Here is a 22,535-nt window from a genome sequence, read left to right as displayed (position 1 = left end):
ATAATTGAGGTCCCATTTCAGCAAGGAGCTGGGGATATTCTGGGTCCTTTTCCAAAGAAGACACCCAGGGGAAAGCAGTACGTACTGACTTTCGTGGACTTGGCTACCCGATGGCCAGAAGCAATGGCTCTAGGTAACACCACAGCTAAAGCAGTGTGCCAGGTCCTAACAGACATTTTCGCCAGGGTCGGTGGGCCCTCAGATACTGGTCAGTCAGTGAAAAGAAATGCTATGCCATTGTGTACGCCCTGGAAAAGCTACGCCCATACCACAATGATATTTCTCATGATACTCCATTTGTTCTTATGGACACTTGGTTGAAAATTGCTAGCAGGCATGTAGGGTCTAACAGTAAAGAGTTTTTTTTGAGCTGCCTTGCAAAAAGAGACTTAACTTTTAAGTGCATTTAACAGGCTTAGTAGCTGGCAAATAATGCTGATTTCAGTGGATGTAAGCTAGACTTACAATAAGCTAAAAGACCTACTGTACCACATATGGATTTACATAGTGAAGGCTATCTGTAAGAAAGTGCTAGAAATTTAAGGGAGTTAATGAAAAACGTGGGGAAACAACATTAAAAAAATATGTGATTATATTTAACCAATTATTCAACTAGCCCTAGATGTGTTTGCACTTACACCACATTAAGGAAAATTTTAAATGTTAGTCCCATTAAATCAGTGTAATTTAGTGAACAAGGAATTCAGATTGCAAACTTTTTGCTTTTTCTGCCTTATGTAAGCTCTCTTCATAAAGGAGAAAGCTTTCAGTTACACAGAAATTGTTCAGTAATCTAGTGATATGAAAATAATTAATGTAATATACATGATTAACAGAATTCGAGTAATTATTTTTGCCAGAAATATAGATTTTTAAAAAGTGTTACATATATGGGAACTCAGATCATTATCCTCCATTGATTATAATCAAAAAAGAACTGACCTTGGAATAATTCTAGGGACAGCCTCAATGCACTGAAAGCACAAGACACCTCCTAGCTAGAAAGTGCTCAATTACTTCAAAATTCTTAAGCTAAGAGTTTCTGCCTGATCGTGTGCTAGGAACCGATCCAAGTACAGGAACCCATTGAGAAGTTTATCTTTGAAGAGCATTCATACCTTTCCTCTGTATCTCTTAGTGTAGAATATGGCAATAATGTATTTATATCCAACACACATCATCTTTTTACCTGATGATAGAACCCGGCTTGAGCCATGGGATCTGGCTGCGCCCACCTATACCCTACATGAGGCCATGAGGTGAATGTCTCCCGTCTGTTAGCCTCACTATACATCAAGGACCTACAAGAGAGACATTTTATGTTATCCAAAGTGTCATTTAGAACAATATTAAATTACTACAGGCTGTACAAACATCTAAGAAAGCAATTGCCATCAGCAAACAGATAAAATTAAAATCAAACTCAATTAGCCATTTTTACAACTATAGGAAAGATGTTGGATTTCAGAAGAAATATTCTGAAATCCAACAAATTAAATATGAGGCAATATATACGTGATCAATTTCAAATGCAGGAATAAAGTTTGAATGTACTGTAATCCGCTATGCACTCTTTAGTCAGATGGAAAAGAATAAGCATTGAACACTATCAAAATTATTCTCCCTGTCTGATATTCAAAACCCATCTAACCCCTAAAAATGAGGCTTACAACTATCAGAAAATTCCACTGAATAATCTTTGCTACCAAAACCAGCCCAGGATGCCAGGGATGGAGATTCATACTTTGCAGTATCCAAAAGGTCATTATTTTAGCTCAAACTTAACTGAAGTTATGCCAAGTCCATGTAAGACAATATGCTACATAATAAATACATTGTATGTTACAAATACTAAAACAAAACTAAAAATTCTCAATTATGCAGCTGAGGTTACATAAACCTTTATTCATGCTAAAGTAATGAAGCTTGTATCTTTTCTAGTTTCCATTACTGTTTATCTTTTCAGTATGTTCCACACATGGGTCTTAAGAGCATCGAGAACTGTATAATACAGTGGTGCTAAACTTTTTGGACCACTCACTAAGACTCAATATCATCCCATAGTGCATCATATCCCAGACACCTTTGCAGGTGAAAAGAATTGTACTCTGGTGGGAGCTGGTGCTGTTGAATGGAGGACTACCTCCACCTCATCACCTCTCATTCTTTAGAGTTTCAGGTGAGAAAACACAGCACTCTTGAACAAGGTTTCAGCCCCCCACTGCCTCTCCCCTGACAAAGTCTATTCTGCTGTCAAAGCCTTTCACTGCAGCAGGGAAAGGCACTGGCAGTGGGACACTGTACTGCTAAAAATAGCAGTGTAGATGTGGGAGGTACTGCTGGGGCACGTAGTGAGCCTGTGTAAGATATATATCCCAGGGATTCAGGCATGTAGGGTACTCTACTCACCTAAGCAGTGCCCCACTGTCTACACTGCCATTTATACCCATGCTAAATAGGTGTGCAGTGTCTGTACTGTAATTGTAGATGCACCCTTTTGCTTAACATGCTTGAAACAAGAAATTATGAAACTACGAATTCAAGATACTTTTATTCCCATCTCCAAAAATCAGTCCAAGGAGTTTTCTGCTGCCAAATGAAGACACTAAATAGCTCTTTATTTGTGAAACTGTAGTATAAACAGTACTGCAGTATTGTTGTGCATACGAATTAAGTTTGGTGGTCTATACTAGGTATATGAGCGAATGTATGTGCTATGATATCTACCAAAACACACCTAAACAACTCTCATAACACTTTTCAGAGTAGCAGCCGTGTTAGTCTGTACCCGCACAAAGAACAGGAGTATTTATGGCACCTTAGAGACTAACAAATTTATTTGAGCATAAGCTTTCGTGGGTTATAGCCCACTTCATCGGATGCATGCAGTGGAAAATACAGTAGGAAGAGATACACACACACACACACACACACACACACACACCATGAAACAATGGGGTATTACCATACAGACTCTGAGAAGAATGATCAGTTAAGGTGAGCTATTACCAGCAGGAGAGAAAAAAATTTTGTAGTGGTAGTCGAAATGGTCCATTTGCAGCAACTGACAAAAAGTTGAGAGGAGGAGGGGAGGGAGAGGGAATAAACATGGGGAAATAGTTTTACTAACACTCCGACAACCACTACATCAATTTGTAGTCATATGAACTCAAGCTGTGAACTTGGGAGATTCCAACAATATAAGCAGAACCTGGAGAAGTTAAACCTTGCAGAGAAGATTAAGGAAAAATATAGGTGCTGAGGGAAGTGGTTTTGACACTTCACTCCAAATAAATACCAATACAGAAACATGCCAAAAGTTAAGCAATGGCCTAAAAAAATACAACTATAGCAACCTAACTGGCAAGCAGGTATCAGTTATTATCTTAACCCTAATGAGGAACTGCTGGAATCAGGAAAATATCAAGTGATAGCCAGGCAAGCGCAGTTTTCTCCATCCGCTGCTGAAAAGGAAGTGCTGGGAAGGCTTGAAAGGAAGCATTTATACTCTGCAGGGTATGGCACACAAGTTTAAGAGCTAGGAGAATTCAACCAGTATTCCACTAAGGAAGCAACACTCAGGAGTGATAAATCCACAGAGATAGTATCTTTGGAGAAGCAGTAGTTTTATTTAATAATGCCAAAATTTGTAAAGTCATTTACACTAAACCTTTACACATTAACCAGTTTCTGCATTCCCCATTTTCCTTTTCTCACAGATGGATAAATCCAATTTCTCCTTATTGAAGAAATCTGAATCTACTTTGATCCAGACAAAAGGTAAAATTCACCATTACATTTTTAATATACCTGTCCACAGATCGACCAGGTCCCACGCCAAGCTCTGGTCGCGCACTGGGTAAGAGGTAAGATAACCTATCCATCACAGAGGAGGCTACAGGTAAGGCAGCAATATTTTGATTTATCTTCTTAAGTTCATTTACAATGGCACTGGCGACAGACTTCAATACATGATGAGGAAGATGGAACGTAACTGTTGCCCACTGAATTAAGAAAAAATGTCCAAATTATTACAAGAAATTACAATACAAATGTTACAATACAATACAAATGTTTCACCTGGAAATCAGAAACAAGAATCAAGAAATACTAATGCCTTGTCTTGTGTTTAATTTTACTACAACTCAAACTCAAAAATATTTGTTCAATTTTTTTAAAACTGCAGCTCATAAAAAAATGAGTGCTTTTATTAGTTTGTAATCTCATTTGATTATACCACTCAATACTGCACATGACAGCCAAATTCAGCAATGTGAGCTTTAAAAACGCCTCAATTAAGATTTTTTTTTTTTTTTGGTGAGTTGAGTCATTTGAGTTATAAAAACAGGAAAAACATCCGAGATACCTTAAAACTTAATATGCTTTTTTATATCCCAATTTAGTTCTCAGTCAGAAGTGTCTTTAATGTCTGAAGAAATGTATTTTACAAATAAAAGTCTTGAAATTATACAGTTGCTCTGTAGAGATTTAGTGAGGATTTTTAAACCACCACTTGTTCAAGTCTTTGGAGGTCAAGTTTGATGCCTACTCAGAAAATAGTTTAGAAATAGAGATCTGATATTTAAATGTTTTATAAACTATTTTCGTTAAAGTTAAAGTTAAAGAGGCAGATAATCCTTTATTTAAATCTTCAGCTTTCGATACAGTATTCCATTTTGTAGAGAAATCAGGAAAGTTGTTAGAGGACTAAACATTTGTCCACTTTTAAGTGTAAATTGATATGCCTACTGCTAAAGTAAACCGCAAAACAATATGGTTTCTGGTATTATGATATAGAATTTCAACAAAGGTAACTAACAGGTACACTGAGTTTCCATAAAATCAAAGATTACTCAAAATGCAGCAATTGTAGGAGAGTCCAAAGGTTCCTTTGGACACTTCACTTGTAAATGTACTCTTATGCTACTTTACCTAGTTGCTGTGTGCTCCACATACTTGCAATCAACTGCAAATTAATCAATCAGGGTCTTTTTACTATGTTAAACAATTAACTTATCAATTTGCACTGAAGTATTAACTTATTTCCTGTGAGGATGGATATTATACACACAAAATATTCACCCCGTCATACTGTTTTAATACAAATATATAGTACTATAGCCAGCTATTACTGTGGCTCTTTTGGGTAACGTTGATTGCTAATTTGGCTCCTCAACCACTGAGGTCTGAGTACCACTGCAATAGAGCGTTTCATACTGAAGCAATAGCCCCACCAGTCAGTCTCTGAGAAAAGCATGTTAATCGACACAAATCCCCTGGATTAAAACTGAAACACTACAGACCAGCCCCTTGTCAAAACAACTTGGGCAAAAGCATTTAAATTACAATTAAAAGTTGAAAAGAAGTGTTGTATTGCTTTACCCATTCTGTTTTCTGTTTATGTTCTCTATTTTGACTGTAAACTTTGGGGTCTTACTGCTTGTAAAGAGCCTAACCTATGGATGCTGCATAAATATTTATTTTACGTTGCTGTGAAGAGTTAGGCAAAGATTTTAAAATTGGTTAAATGCTTTCAATTACATTTTGTTGTTGTTGCTGAGGAATTGGAAGGCTTTTTTCTTTTAGGACAAATCCTGTTACGTTGTAGACAAGGAAGTTTACAACTCAAACTCATGTCTCAGAGGAACAGAAAGAATGAATTTTATACTTGTTAAGAAAGGAAAGCCATTCTAGGAAGACTAGTGAAGCTGCTCAGACCAACTATACTATTAGATTAGAATAGACTTACAGTAACTCCTCACTTAACATTGTAGTTATGTTCCTGAAAAATGCTACTTTAAGCGAAATGATGTTAAGCAAATCCAATTTCCCCATAAGAATTAATGTATAGCAATTAAAAAGTGACCTACAATGCTCTTAAAATATACAATGGAAATGAAGTGTCTTTATTTATTTATTTATTATTTTTTAGGAAGTGTTAGAGAATTTTGGAGACACTTTCTTCACCTTTGCAACTTTATGGTTTGCTGCTGTCTCATGTGAGGTATTTTTTAAGCCATCTTTCAGCTGTGTGATGAACAAGTCATATCCCTCTGTGCTGGAGACGTCTACCTTCTCTATGCAAGCGCATAACAGTTGCTGAGCCTAAAAACATGTGGAAAGAGACAAAATTAATGTCTGGATACAGAAGCTACTATCCTGGAAAATTTAAGATTTGATGGATTCAGTATCTAAATCAAGGTATCAGAGACAGGAAATGTATTTTATTTGTGAAGCACATTGCACAGTTCCTACAGTATGCTAACAGGCCATCTTCTGAAGAAACTGTTTTGTCAGATCTTTCATAGTTTGGAATTGGGAAAAAACAAAAATACTTCCAAATGTCATGTGCTAGCTTGCAGGCTGGCAGATAGCTGAAGATGATCATTTAAAAGGAGCACTAGTTCCCACTGACACACACCGTGCCACCTACCTGGGGTGACTCCTGGGTTGCTGTCTACCAGCCATTATTATGTACATTGTTTTCACTCCCCAAAGAGTAGCAGACAACGGAAGCAAATCAATAAGTCTCCCAAGCTAAGGCTGCTCCTCAGAGGAAGAGGAAACTAAAATCCTCATGGCTCCTTATACTTCCCGAGTCTCTTCAGAAGATGAAAACTTATCAGTATATCATGTGATGAGTTTAGAAAGAATATTTGGGTGAAAGGAAAGAGAGCAGAAAGCCTCACAATGCTGTCACAAGCCAATGAATCACATCCGGTCTATTAGAGATGGGTACAAGATACAGAACCCGATTTGTAGACGCATCATACCAAAAGTTAGTAAATGTAGAGTGTGAGACTGGTGAAAGCCTAGGACAACAAGGGAATACAGGGCCAGCCATGGATGAAGGGACTCTTCCACCTGATCCCATGCTCTCTTCGGAACACCTGTTTAAAATTTCCTGGGGCTCTCTGGGGATGGTGTTACCACCTCTAATAATGAAACGTAACTATGCCAGACTGTTCTTGCATTAAAATAGCATTCCCTGCTTTTTTCTTGGCAATAAGGCCCTAGACTCCCTGAAGCTGTTCCTGCTGATGGCCAATTCCATCCCAAACAGTAGTCTTTAAAGAGAAGAGTCCAGACCTTGGAAAAGGGTCCACCACCCACTCTTTTAGGTACAGGGATCTTCTTGCTGAAACTGACACGGCCATGGAACTGAATACTGGTTGTATCACATCATAAGCGACACAGCAAATGAGAGCAGAACCCAGGAAAGGAAGTGTGTTGGGCTAGTTAGGCTTGGTCTACACTGGGGGGAGGAGGGGAAGAGGAGAATCCATCTAAGATAAGCAACTTCAGCTACGAGAATAGCGTAGCTGAAGTCAATGTATCTTAGATCGACTCACTTTGCATCCTCACAGCACGGGATCAACAGCCGCCGCTCCCACGTCGACTCCACTTCCGCCTCTCGCCCTTGTGGAGTTCTGGAGTCGATGGGGAGCACGTTCAGAGATCGATGTATCGCATCTAGACAAGACACGACATATCGATCCCCGATAGATCGATCGCTATCCGCCGATCTGGCAGGTAGTGTAGACATACCCTTAGGGTCCTCATATGTAGCCTTGACACCCGCCAAGCTTTTGTAGTCACCCAGAAGGCATATACGCTGCATATAATTGGCAATATAGCAGTAAGCCTGAGGACTTGGAAAGCTCTTTTCAGCTTGGGCCTTTTCCTGAGTAAGAATTACAGTCTCACGTTAACACGTTATCTAACATGTGCTAACATATTTTGCTAGAGTCTAGCTTTCCTCAACCAGCTTAGCACATGTTAGAAGTACACTGCACTGTCTACAATGGACTCTTAAAATATGTTTTAGCTAACGTGCTAACACCACACCTTAACTCGGAGTCTTGACAAGACCCCAGGAATCATCCTTCCACCGTGAACTAGATGGGCAAGCTTCCTTCAAGTGGTATTCAATGACCAGGTGGTGTTTTTAATCACCTCTCAGAAATGGGAATTTAGTTGATTAGCGGAGGCAACATGTTAGCCATTCAGCCCTATTTCCTTGTTCTTGAAAATCTAGAAGGCACATGATCTAACGGCTCCATAGTCTGGGCAGTGGTTTCTGGAATGGGTAGCAGGAGCCGCTGCTTGGTTGACTACAACAGAGCAGGAAATGGGTCCCTATCTCTAGTGATTGCTGGACAGGTTTCTCTTCTGAAATGCCTCAGCTGGATAGCAGGAGCAGGACTGGCTATGTGCCCTCTTTGTTCCCAGATTTTAGCTTGGACTATCCACCATCAAGTTTTGGTGGAGGGTAATTACTGCTTTATGGTGACTTACATTAAAATATTATCTTATTAGGCATGCAATCCTTCAATATTAAATTAACAACCCAATATAGTTTCATTATCTCTAGTACAGAGTCATTACATACTAACAATTTAGAACTTACCTCTGTAACTGGCAATTCAAGTTGAACCACATCATCTTGCTTTGAAACAGGTGTTTGCAGAGCTGTGTCTAGCAGCAAGATGCCATTGAGGTCTTTCCTACATCCGACTGCATAATCATCCACAAAGATAACTTTATCCACAGCAGAAATATATTGACATTTCACCCGCCCACCTGGTTTAGCTGCATGGGAAAATACAGAAGAAAATGCTATTACGAGAAGAAGAACTATTTAAAACAATCCAGTAAAATGTGTTTGGGACATGAGACAAAAATTAGCTAAAGAACCAGTAAGTTAACGCTGAAGGGAAAGTCTAGGAGTAGTTTTTTTAATAGCTATATGATCAGATATCTTGAAGACTACTGTGCCCTCTGGCAAAAGTCACTTTAAGATTAATGACACCGTTCATGTATTCTTGCCAAACAATTATCTATGACCATTTTAAGAGCTATAGCGAAAGCAGTCAATCAAGTCCTATTTTCGGTAAAAGTCTTAGTTTAGTTTATGCACGTATGTGGCAAACGAACACCTTGCATTCATTCCTTTAAGATGACGAGTACTTCTTCTTGACTGCAGGTCAAGTTAATGGTAGGAATTAAGCTGTACAGTGAAGAGATAAATCAAGCTAAAAACTCAATAGCTCACCAGTACTCTGGAGATAGGTGAAGCCTCTCCGTGGCCAGAGGGGACCACCAGATTGCTAGTCAGACAGTCTACATACATACATACGCACACATACATTTTATATTATACATACACACATATATACACAGAGACACAATATATGTGCATATATCACACTTCACCAACAAAACCCAGCACCTGTACACCAAACCAAACCACCAAAAGATTACAGCACACAGGAGACTACACGATTATGTTCCACAGGCACAGAATAGGTGCACCAATGCCTGAGGCCCCTGCGATGGCAGGGAATTAATTGAGATACACCCATATATGACCCCACATATGGTGATCAGTTAGATTCTGAGCAAGAACCAGACAGCTAAGCACATAAGAGAGAATGCTCCATACAACCTCAGAGACGCAGCCCTCAATGTCCCATCTCCAGCTTTGGCCATCCCTGATGCTTTAGAGGAAGGAGACAAAATACACAGTTGCGCAGTGATCCCTTCCTGACCCTCTCCACCTAGAAGGAAAGGCAAGGGACTAAAGCCAATATAATTAGTCCCAGTTAGACAAGATACCATAATCCGTACTCATGTACAGTCATCATGATATTTTCTTCCAGAGAGGAAAAAGTTCAAATGACGATTTTAACATATCACTTCTAAAACTGTAAAACAACATTTAAAGATATTTAAACAACAAAGGTGTGCAAGACATTACAACTGCCATCTCTACCGTGCTCTCTTTTCATGTGTAACAGAATAACTAGAAGCCAATCAACCTCAGCGAAACTTGATAGTTCAGATCCCATCAACTTCTGAGTAGTTTCAATTATTTTTACCAATATGTATTATTTTACATTTATGCAAGGTAATGTATATTGCCCCCACCCTATTACACTTCAGATTAATTTTAAATCTCACAATCCCTCCATAATTTTCAGTAATTGCCATCCACCACAACTTCAAAATTTCCTGTATACTTCCTCCTCCAAATAACAAACAAACTAATCCATTACTAACCTGAAAACTACTCTTCCATTTATAATCTAACTATGGCTTCACCTTAGCACCTATGGTTTCTCCCTCAACACAAAGTGATCTACATAAAACCTACAGTTCTAAAGTCATACATAAAGTCTGAAATAGTTGTGCCATGTGCCCTCACCAAATAGAATTTTGGTATCAAGGGCCCCTATACTCCCCTGGTTCCCTTAAATAAGTTTGTCTGTCAATGTACTGCCTTTGCAGATCCTTGCTGAGAGGGGCATGTGCCCCACCTCAGGAACCATTGAATCATATTAGAGTTGTAAAGGCTTAGTTCTAGCTGACCTAAAAAGGAGAGGACACTTTAAACGGAAAAATCAAGCACTTGCAAACTATGCTTTTACCAACATGCTGAGTTCCTCATACAGAAATGTCTATGGACAAATATAACTGCAGCCAAGGAAAATAAATCAATCATTCTACAGAAAAAAAAAATTCTACAGACAGTAGAAAAAGTATAAAAAGGTAAATTCCACTTATTTAAACTTATAATTGTCTCAAGGACTCATTGAAAACCGTTATGTTCAAAATTGAGAAGTATTTGACATCTTCAAAATTATGCCATAAACTGCAAATATAGTTGTCACCCACATAGACTAACATGTACTATAATACTAGAGCCTATTTTATTAAACTAAAAATCTAGTAAAAAAAGTCTCTAGTGCAGACTATCAAGAGACTAAGTATCCTTTATATTTTTATTCCTTCAGTTTACTTTTGCAGAAAAAAACTTTTGCTGTCCAAGGATGATCAAAACTCTCTACAAGGATATTTACGATTGACACCTGGACTTTGTTCAATGTTTACAACAGGAAAACTAGCCTACTTTTAGTTCCTAGAATTTGAATGAACTGGTTAAATGATATCCCATATTGTACCTACACCTACAGAAACAATACCACAATCAAAGACTGCTAAAGTTGCAAACCCAACTCTCAAGAGCTCACTAATAACTTCCACTAGTTCAAAGGTTCAGCTCCAAGTTCTGAAGAGGATTGTGGTCTATACATGCCCATGTGATAGCAGGACAATCTAAAATTAAGAATTTAAGTTCTTACAAATCACAGGTCTGGAACCAGAGTTTGGGAAGTTTCAATTATCCTGGAATCATCTGAACTGGATCCTCCAAAATATTTCAAATGTTGGCAAATCATGGAACACTGAACACTACAAACAGTCATTCTAATTGCCATCCTGCATTCTACCCCCAATCGCTAGTAGTTCATGGAATAGTTTCTTTATACTCTTGGCATTGACATGGCTCATTTTTTCCTACACATCCCTGACTTACAAGAGTAGGCAAAACAAGAGTCAAGCCTTTGTTCTACAGTCATTAGGCAAACTGGTGTTCTGCTGCCAGAGTGATAGTCCAAACCAACAGTACTTGTACTCCCAAGAAACAGAAAAACTGAATCCAGTCACAGATCCATTCTCAAATCAACAGTAAATTGGGGATGACAAGAGAAAGTATTGTGGCATGTATGCAGCAGAGGGGAGAGCAAAACCCACTCTAGCAGCCAAAGGATGGAAAACACTAAGCACCTTCCACAGGAGAAGTGAAGCATACTGAAAAGGGGAGCAGCGTCCAAACTGAGGGGCAGATTTTGTTGTCTATGGTTGAATCTCTTCTCCTGTACAGAGGAGGATCGTCCCTGCTTATGGTCAACATCTGACTTAAGACGACAAAGAGCAAACTTTCTGCCTGTGGCAAGCATCCAAGAGCAAATAGCATGTAGATTCATTGTGCAATTCTGTCTCCTTGTGTAAGCATGATGATTTATTCTTTAGAGATCAACTCATCCCCCCAGTTCCCCTAGGACTCCTATCTCAATCAATGTCCAGGTTAGACAGTAAAAAGTGATTTCAGTATTTTTATTTTTGTTGTTCAGTAACCAGATCTGTGCCATATTCACTTTCCTTCCTGACTAAAATATGCTCTGTTTCAATTGTTGTAAAATTGGAGTGTCCACTACAGGAATTTCCATACTGGATGAAAACAGTGATCCATCTAATAGAGTATTCCGTCACCCACAATGGCCAGTACCAGTGCATCTGAGGATGGTCCAAAAACCCCAAAGTGAGTAATTAAAGAACAACATGTTCACAGGGGAAGTTTCTTACAAACCCTCTCATTTACAGGACAGTTTATAGGATCTATAACCATTCCACTTTTTAAAAATATTATCTAAGGCTCTTGTTGTCATTACAGAGAAGTGAGATCCTCTCTGAAATTGCAGTTGTTTCTAGCTGAATTTTGGACGCTGTTCAACATCCCAAAACGAGTAAAACTAGCTTGAAAATTGATAGGTCAAGTCAGGATCCAGAGTGGAGCCTGTGGCAAAAACCAAGTTATTTTAACAAAAAGGGCTTGAGATAGAGTACTCCAAAAACTGAGCTGTTCTCAAAAATTACACAAGTTTAATACTTCTACCCACACCGAGGAAACACATGAATCTTAATAGTGAATGCTCTTTGCCAAGATCTAGTGCAGCGGTGCCTAAACTTTTCCCATAGTCCCCCTCCTTACCAGTAACAGAATCTGTCCATGCCCACCACTCCGCTACTGCACATTTGACCCAGCAGAGGAGCTTGAGCTGAAGGCAAAGCTGGAGGCAGAAAAGGAGACGGAGAGAAGCTGGGCTTAGAGGCAGAGCTGGCCTGGGGACAGAGCAGAGCTCTGGCTGGGACTGCAGCTGGGCTTGGGGGCAGAGTGACACTCTCTCCCCTTCCCACCCCCCATGAGGGTTGGCTTGGACCCCACCACATGCCCCGGTAAACACTGCACCACACACCCCTTGTGGGGCACACCCTACAGCTTGGGGATCACTAATCTAGTGCATGGTAAGTACCAAAACAATGTCCATAACTTCAAATATAAGTTATTAAGCCTTTAATCTGGAACTGCAAAGTAATGTTACAAAATTCTAGAAATCTTCAAATCACTGGTGCAACTCCCCTTTCAGGACAGGAAGACATGGTGAAAACAGTCAAAACATAGTTGCTTGCTTCAAAATACCCTTTAACCTATGGTAGTTGCATTATGCTGCAAGCCCACAAGTTTCAGCTATTCCACTGACTAGTGTTCATAAAATTATGCATTTCACTGGAGTTATTCACAGGGGAGAAAGCCCCAGACCTATGAAGAAAGGAAGGGTTCCAATGCAAAGAGCCTTCCTCTTGCAGCTCCCAAGAAGCTAGAGGCTGGAAACAAACATTCCTTCCCCCTGCCAAGTATGAATGGAGACCTTCAAATTTAAGAGACCTTATTACTGAGAGACTGCCCCCATATTAGAGAACAGAGCAACCAAAGACTGCAGGAACTAAGTTGTGCTAGGGATCTAGGATAAGCAGAACCAGGTCCAGAACTTCAGGATGAGGAAAGGAGGCTTTTCTGTACCTCTGTGGGGAGCTAGCTGACATTGCAATACCAAACCATGAAACTGAGTGTTCCCCTCAACAGAGGCAACCTAGTTTGGGTCAGGAAGCCCAGAGAGGGAGTGCTGTTGTGGTGTAGGTTTGCAACTCATAGTATGGTGTAGGTGATTAAGATAGCAAGTGTGCCACAAATCATACAGCTAGGCTGCCCAAACCGAGAGCACTGATGGAACCACATCCCCATTCTGGGCCATCTATGTGATCACAATTTCGGATCCTACCCAATCATATTCAGACAGCTGCTGTGTATGCCATGCTGAGCACTTCCAGCCTGACCGGCAGCCGTGTCCCATGCACCCAAGGGAACGAAAATTCCTGGCAGTTATTAGGGAGACTGACCAGGCAATGGGTTTTGCAGATGCCACTTATGGAACAAGTGCTGGCAGAGTAGAGGAAGTGCCCTCATGTGAAGCTATGTCCAGCCTTTTACAAATGCTGTGATATTTGTAAGAACCTGCAAAACTCTGTCTATCCCCAAATCTGTACAATATTTTCACAATAAAGGGCTGAAGACATTCTGCAAAGGATCCCCTTACACACTCCCTCCTCCGGCTAAAATGGACAGGCTGCAGTCTCCCCTGCTAGTTAGGATAATGAATATATATATTAGGGCTGTCAAGCAATTTAAAAAGTTAATCATGATTAATCACGCTATTAAACAATAATAGAAAACTGTTTAAATATTTTAGGATGTTTTCTATATTTTCAAATATATTGATTTCAATTACACCACAGAATACAAGGTTCAGTGCTCACTTTACATTTTTTTATTACAAATGTTTGTGCTACGAAGAAACAAAGGAAATAGCATTTTTCAGTTCACCTCATACAAGTACTGTAATACAATTTCTTTATCATGAAAGTTGAACTTCTAAAATGCAGAACTGTTAGAAGGAGGAGGAGCAGGTTGACCCAGAGGTAGATTGAGCAGATGAAATCCTTTATTGTGATACTTGTTCCCTTGGACCCAATTGTCCAGTAAGCACTGAATTAGTTACAGCATGCTCTTTTTGTTTAGGTTGCAGGCACACTCCTACATCCGTTACAATGCATATACTCCCCGAGTTACATAAACCCGACGTACGCAAATCCGATCTTACGGAAAAAGTTCTATAAGCTAGAAATAGGAGGGGGAGGGAGTTTGGGCGTAATGGTCGGAGATACGTTTCTCACTTACACAAAATTCGAGTTATGCAAGGTGTTCCAGAATGGAATGACTGCGTAAGGCGGGGAGCATCTGTACCACAAAAACCCTTAAGTAACAGAAACACCCACCCCTATTGACTGATTACAGCATTATGCATATTATACAGACATTTTTACCATGAAAATATAGTTCTTTGCAGTGTTTGTTGCTACAAATTCCCTTAATTAGATCTATGGGGAGGGAGGAGCGGGCCATGAGCAGGTCTCATTTATGTAGCTGGGAAAGGAAGGGAGGGGGAGATAACAGTTCTTTACACAAGGTATCCTTTAGACAACGACATTTTTTTATGCAGCTGCAACACTTATTTATTCCCAACAAGATGAAGGGGAGGGGAAGGGATGACACTTATCTGCCTGTGACTTTACTCCCTAATACCATATCAGCACACCTGTGGTTTCCCAGGTCTCTACTTAACCCTTACATATCCCAATAAGACTTATGTACCCCCCCCAAAAAATGCATTCAAAAACAAAACAATGTAAAACTTTAGAGCCTACAAGTCCACTCAGTCACTCAGACAAAAGTTTTTTTATATTTGCAGAAGATAATGCTGACGACTTCTTATTTACTATGTTACGTGAAAGCGAGAACAGGTTTTCACATGGCAATGTTGTGGCCAGCACCGCAAGATATTTATGTGCCAGATGCATTAAAGATTCATGTTCCTCCATGCTTCAACCACCATTCCAGAGGACATGCGTCCATGCTAATGAGGAGGTTCTGCTCGATAACAATCCAAAGCAGTGCAGACTGATGCATGTTCACTGTCAACATCTGAGCAGGATGTCACCAGCACAAAGTTGATTTTTCTTTTTAGGTGATTCAGGTTCTGTAGTTTCCACATCGGATTGATGTTCTTTCAAGACTTCTGAAAGCATGCTTCACACTTCATCCCTCTCAGATTTTGGAAGGCACTGTTGATCTTCAACCTTGGGTCAAGTGCTGTAGCAATCTTTAGAAATCTCAGATTGGTACCTTCTTTGCATTTTGTCAAATCTTTAGTGAAAGTCTTAAAAGTGCTGGGCCATCATCTGAGACTGCTATAACATATGGCAGAATGCGGGTAAAACAGAACAGGAGACATACTATTCAGGAGTTCAGTCACAAATTTAATTAATGCATTATTTTTTAAACAAGCACCATCAGCATGGATGTCCGTCCTCTGGAACAGTGGCTGAAGCAAGGGGGGGGGGGGGGAATTGGGCATACGAATGCTTAGCATATCTGGCATGTAAATACCTTTCAATGCTGGCTACAAAAATGCCATGCAAATACCTGTTCTCACTTTCAGCATTATCTCCCATAAATGTAAACAAACTTGTTTGTCTTAGAGATTGGCTGAACAAGAAGTAGGACTGAGTGGACTTGTAGGCTCTAAAGTTCTACACTGTTTTGTTTTTGAGTGAAGTTACAGATAAAGTGGATTAAAAAAATCGATTTTTTTTAAATCTGATTTTTATTTAAATTGGATTTTTCTTGATAACATGCTTTTTTCCCCTCAAAAAGCAATCTAAAGATTACAGCTGAAAGATCTTATCATGGAATAGAGATTATAAGTTCTATAGAATGAGACAATATATTCATGTAATGTTTAAGAAAAGTTTTATGAGTTCCAATATTTCATGGATTAGGGACCCAATTTTATGGGGTTCCGGGGGCTTCTGTATACATTATTTGGGTTAACCTTTCTATCTACACCAATAGGACTCAGTGCTCAGTCTAGAAGATACCATCAGAGATCCTTAGTTTTGCAGTTCTCAAACTGGGGATTTGTGTCTCCAGAGATAACATGCTTGTTAACAGCAAAAATATGTTTTTAAATATATAGAGGTGAGAAATAACAGACCTCAGCTCTATTGTCCCTCTGCAAATTTGTGTACAAAGAGTCAATCCCATCCCTCTCGCTAAAAGTGTGAAGTTTCAGAAAGTTCAATGAACAGAAGATTGTTGGGGGCGGAACAGATCTGGACAAGGAGAAGAAGTCTGGAGTTAAATGTGAGAAGGGAGGAACAGGCCATAGAAACAAAAGTGAAACTGTTTGAGCAGCATATTCCAGAAGTCTTAGAGTCTTCCTGGGGATGGCCTTCAATGATTTGATATCTATCATACCATTCTCTCACTAGAAGGGAAAACCTATAATGGCAGCAGGCGATAAAAGAGACACAACTTGGAAATATGTTTGAAAGAAAGTCACCCCAGTGTACTGGTGGAAGTCACTTAAGCACTTGGATTCAGAGACCGTTGGAGATAATCTCACTTTTAACTGCAGTAGCTTTTTCTACTGGTGTAGAAAGAATATTTTCTTCCTTTGGACTAATTCATTCCAAATTGAGAAGTCATTTGGAACCTGAAAAAGCAGGAAAGCTTGTTTTTCTTTTCCAGATTATGAACACACAGGAAAATGAAGGTGAAGATGACAGTAAGCTGCAGAAGTCAATATTTTAAGTTTCTCATGTTCACCTGGCTGACATAGTAGATTTATTTAAAATATTTCATTTAACTATTTTAGTTAACAATTTTACCATCCCAAAAAAATGATTTTAAAAAACAACTTGAATGTTTAAATGCAAAAATTCATATGCTTGTTTTGTTAAAATATAATATGTTCGCTGTTGAAGAAAAAAATCCAGAATACGTAACATTATTTCAGTTAAATAAAACCATTTAAGTGTCTGTCTGGTGATGTACTCCTCCTAATACAGCATGACAAGAAAATCCTTCAAATATTAATGATTAACTTGTTGAATTGGAGATATTTATGAAGTCATTGGGAGGTGAACTATCTGCTTCAATTACCTTTGGTAAATGAAATAACCAAACAATCATTCATTCTCTGATATGGCTGTAAAACTAATCAGAAAAGTTTTCAAAATAAAACACTTTAAAAATGTATAGTGTGTGCCTTCTAAAAATGAAACATACATCTATCTCTGTGTTGTAAAGAATATGTGTTTCCATTATAACAACCAACAAGAATGCACTTTTATGTAGAAATCCATGATTAAATCATGTCTTCCTGACTAGTGATTTAAATCACCTTGGTTACATAACAAAAAACAAAACAAAAACCAAATCTATATTTGTAAGTTTCACTTTCACAATAAAGAGATTGCATTATGGTATTGTACTATTTCTTGTGTTTCTCATTTTTACAGGGCAAATATTTGAAATAAAAATATACAGCACTATACACTTTGTATTCTGTATTGTAACTGAAATCAATATATTTGAAAACGTAGAAAAATATCCAAAAATATTTAATAAATTATAATGATTCTATTATTTAACAGTGAATTAAAACTGACCAATTTTTTTAATTCTGATTTATTTGAGTTAATCATGTGCGTTAACTGCAATTAATCAACAGCCATAATATCTATCCTAAAGTGATCCTGAAGCCCCAGCAACAGATTGGGCATCTCGTTTAGCTCCTTGTAAACCCCCATGATCCACCCAGCATGTGGAGGTGCTGCTTTCCTTCTATCACCATCACTTAGCCATTCTCTCCCCACCCCCACATCACAAGCAGCCTCCATGTCATGTAGAGCAAGTGCACAGGATTTGGTCCAGTCCCTTAATGCGTAAGCTTTACACTTGAAACCAGACCCATGGTTTTTCTTTGCCTTATTGCATAGGACCTTTAGTGGTATTTTCAAAAGGCACTTTGGTGTCACAAATTCCACTAATATTCAACGGGGCTCACGCAACTAAATCCCTAAGTGATTCTGAAGATATACTATTAAGTCCTTATCTTGTCAAGGCATGGCTTGGCAATCCTGAATATGCTTCCTCACGTACAGCTGGGTTTTCAATATGCTCCAGTTCAACTGGCCCTGGATCTTTTCCTCTGCCCAATCGTACCATGAATCAAACATCAGCTTGAGACCAGTTGACAATATGATAGTTTACGTTGAGACGTGTCACCAAGTTAAGTTTGCAATACAAGTGGTGAAAGATGTGGCACTAGAAGATCTTGTTCACTGTGTGCATAGCTTGCAAGTGAGCTACTGGAGCTATTACACCAGCAATCTTGACCCAGATTAGAGACTAAGGTGCACATGGCAGTTAGTCTCACATGAAATAAATCTAATCCAAACAATGGTTGTAATGCACGTGCAACACTGGAAGTATGAGCTGACATGAGGAGTATTAACAGGCATTTTAGAGGGACTACAGTCATTAAATTTTGGGAAAGATCTACATTAGAGAAATTTGGTATAAGATCAGAAAAACACTTTTGATTTACACTTGGTTCACACAGGCAAGGTAGCCTCCAAAACCACGAGAATTGGATACTTCTCCCTCCAATGAAAGCTCAAAGTCAAGCACAATTTTGTTGCATACACACTATCCCTTGCCAAAGTTACACATTGGTTTTTGTCAGTGTCACAGCTGCAACTACCTCTTTAGAAGAGCTTTTCACAAAAGTAAGAGGTGTTAAACCTTGCGTAAAGGCCAGATACAAATTTCAGCAACTTGTTTTGCACTTACCTAAATTCTCTAAAGTTGCTTTAACTGAGGAAAACATTTACCTATGTTTTCCCTAGTTTAAGTTGAGGACACAGAATAGTTACCTTCATTTAGAAGCATGATAGTATTAAACTGGAGGATAAGTGAACTCGCAGAGTTTGGAGAGTGTTTTTGAATCCTTCAGAATGAAAGGCAAATCAGAAGTACGTCATTTATTTGCTACATTTTGTATCAAGTTAAAGTAGTCCTCTGTACAAAAGTTTTACAATATGTTGACTGTAGTGGTTTAATTTAATTCCAGTTACATAGCCCTAAATATATTTACTTTAACAGTGGCATAATGGAGTTGTAAGTTTATTTTATCAGTTACAAATAAATAAAATCCTCTTTTTTTAAAGCTTCCAACTAAACACATGTAAATTAGGCAAGCAAAGTTCTATTTCTTCTTGTGCATCATCCTTGATAGCCATAAAGAATAATAATTTACCTTGCAATAACTGTGGCTCTTCGAGATGGTTGTCCATAGGGATTCCACTTTTGATGCAGACATACCCCCAGGCATGCAAGAGATTGCCCTCTTCCCGGCTAGCAGTGTCCATTAGAATCACATCTGTGCCCTGGACATCCTCTCTGCTCAGAAATAACCCCCAAAGGCATAAAGGGCAGACCAGGGACAATTGTCCCTCAATTTCTTTGAGAGTACAAAATCCTGTTGCTATAGGACTCTGATGAAGCAAGGAAAGGGTGCATGTTGTGGATTCCATATGGACAACACATCTCAAAGATCCACAATCCCTGGAACGTAAGTAACTGTTCCTCCTTCTTGGTATGATTGTCCATGTGGATTCCATCTGTGGTGACTAGCAAGCAGCAACTCGAGTCAGGGAGGGAGTGCTAGGAGTGCTATTTAAAAACAAGGATTGTAGGACAGCTCTGTCTAAGTGGGCATCTGTTCTTCAAGCCTCAACTAAGGAATAGTGCTGGGTAAAGTGTGAACTGATCACCATGTAGTGCTACCCTGCAAATTTCTGGAATAGAGATGACCCTTAGAGAAGCCACAGAAACTTCCTGAGCCCCAGTGAAATGAGAGCTAAGCAGCACATATGGATACAAGATAGCTCTCTCGTAATAGGACCTATAGTTAGATACCCATTTGGGCAACCTTTACCCTATCTGTAAAGGCTAAAAACAGCCTAGGGAAACTTCTGGAGGGCCCTGTCTCATCTAGTTAGTATGAAAAGGCCCCCAACCACTTCAAGGGTATGCAGTTTGGCTTTCCCTCTGAATTGAGTGGGGCTTGGAAAGAAAACTGGGAAGTGAATCAACTGATTCAAATGAAAATTGTGAAAAATTTTAGTCAGGAAATTGGGGTGAGGCCTAGAAGTCACCTTATCTTTATGGAATACCACGTAGAGTGGACCAGCCATAAGGGCCTGGATTTCCCCTACCCGCTAAGCTGATGTTCTGACCACTAAAAAGGTATTATTTTTACTCACCTGTCTATGAAGACTAAGTCACTAGGGGCTCAAAAGAAGGTCCCATTAGGTCACTTAACATCATGTTGAGGTCCCAGGAAGGAAAGGGATCCCAGATGGAGAAAAATGTGGTTGATTCTTTGAGGGTCTCATTCAAGAATAGCATGCAAAAATATAGTATGACTGACTTGGAGAATGATGTGAGGATACTGCACGCAAGCTTACTTAACAGAGCTGACGGACAGTCTGAAATGTTTTACAATGAGCAGATAGTCCAGAATAGCAGAAATAGGGGTTCCAAAGAAGACAGGTAACACACTGCTGCTCAAATAGAAAACCTCTTCTATTCTGCTGCACAAGTCAGTCTAGCAGACGTTTTCCAGCTACATGCTAAAATATTTTGGACTTCAGCTAAACAATTTATTTCAATGGCAGTTAACCAGCCAGCATCCAGTCGATCAGATATAACAATGCTGGAACTGGGTGTAATATCAGACCTCTATTTTGCTAAACCCAGGTCTGATAGAACACGTAATATGATCAAAGACTATGTTGAGAGGTTCACCAGATCCAAATGCCAGAGTTGTCTAGTCCCAGAGATGCTTGGCCAATTCCAACAATCCTTCATTAATAAGCATGGAGGAGAGTTAAATTTGTAATTTGTGGGATTTTTCTTGCAGTATTTCCACCAGAATCTCCAAAGCATCTATCATGCCTCATGAGATGGAAGATCAATTGAAGTTCAATAGGGCCAACAGGGCAATCTCTGGATCCTCTTCCCGCTCAAAACAGCTAATAGGGAGAGTGAGGTGCAGCAGACATCTCCCTGATACGTTCACAAGGGGAGGAAGAAAACGAATATACTTCTTCCAGGGCAGCTGGGAGAGCTAGCCTGTCTGTTGTCAAAGGGTATTCTCAAATGCTACCCACAACATGAACAGGATCGCTCACTGGGACCAAGGCAATAGCACTTCTAAAAAGGACAGGTTAAAACAGCCGACAAGGAGAGCAATGGGGCTCTGGTTGTGTGGTCACAGAGATCCTTCAGTATAGAGAACATCTAAGGCACTGAAAAAGTCTGTGCAGGAGATCAGCATCATAGACACAGAGGTTATCAATACCAAGAGCACTGGTATCAGAGGAAATTAAGATTGCAGTTTCTGGTGGTACTCTGAGTGCCTGGTAAGCAGCCAGTTCTGATGCATCAAAAGGACCCACTCTGGGTAGTGAACTGCCTTTCAGAAGAGGACCATAAACGGAGACAGAGACATGATGGATCTTGTGTCTCATTCTACTAGACACCAGAGAGATTGACCTGTGACTACACTCATGCTGGAAGCAACGTACCTGTCTACACTTCTTTGATGATAATGGAGGGTGGGGGTGAGCTCTGCCACTGTCAGTAGTCAAGGAGTTCAATCTCCTGAAAAGTGAACCTGGGAGTTGGCAGCAGAGTTCCAGTTCACAGAAGCACTAGTCAAAAGTGACAGTTCAGACTTGGTAGAATCTTTTGCCTCAGGCTCTGAAAAGGGGCACTCCTTGCTTTGTGTGTCCTCTTGGAGAAGGAGCAATATATCCAGTACCTTTCAGGGATGGGTCTCTTTGCAAGGCAAGGGATGCATCTAGAGTGCCCAGCACTGCATGGGATAATGGCCCCTAAAAAGGGCAAGTTTTAAATCCCAAGGGATTTGTTTCAACCACTATGGCTGAAGTCCTGATATAACAGATTTAGGGGATCTCTCTTGTAAGATCCTTTTCACAACATCTGAGAACAAAAAAAAAAAAATTGTTAATTTATATTACCATATCACCTACGGACCCTAGTAATAGGTCAGGATCCCACCGTGATAGGTGCTATACAA

The 22,535-nt window shown here is 39.5% G+C and overlaps 1 protein-coding gene across 1 annotated transcript in view; it reads right to left on the bottom strand.

The window, feature by feature from the left end:
• BIRC6 (baculoviral IAP repeat containing 6) overlaps window positions 1-22,535 on the bottom strand; it is a 337,908-nt gene that overhangs the window by 308,532 nt on the left and 6,841 nt on the right. Inside the window, 4 exon segments of the mRNA XM_075064579.1 lie at window positions 1,190-1,301; window positions 3,811-4,004; window positions 5,968-6,105; window positions 8,411-8,592. Of these exon segments, the coding sequence (XP_074920680.1) occupies window positions 1,190-1,301; window positions 3,811-4,004; window positions 5,968-6,105; window positions 8,411-8,592 (626 nt within the window).

Source organism: Chelonoidis abingdonii, chromosome 3 (assembly GCF_003597395.2).
Source record: "Chelonoidis abingdonii isolate Lonesome George chromosome 3, CheloAbing_2.0, whole genome shotgun sequence".
Classification (NCBI taxonomy): domain Eukaryota; kingdom Metazoa; phylum Chordata; order Testudines; family Testudinidae; genus Chelonoidis; species Chelonoidis abingdonii.
Note: the sequence above shows the minus strand (reverse complement) of the source record. Positions and strands in the feature narration are given on the sequence as shown.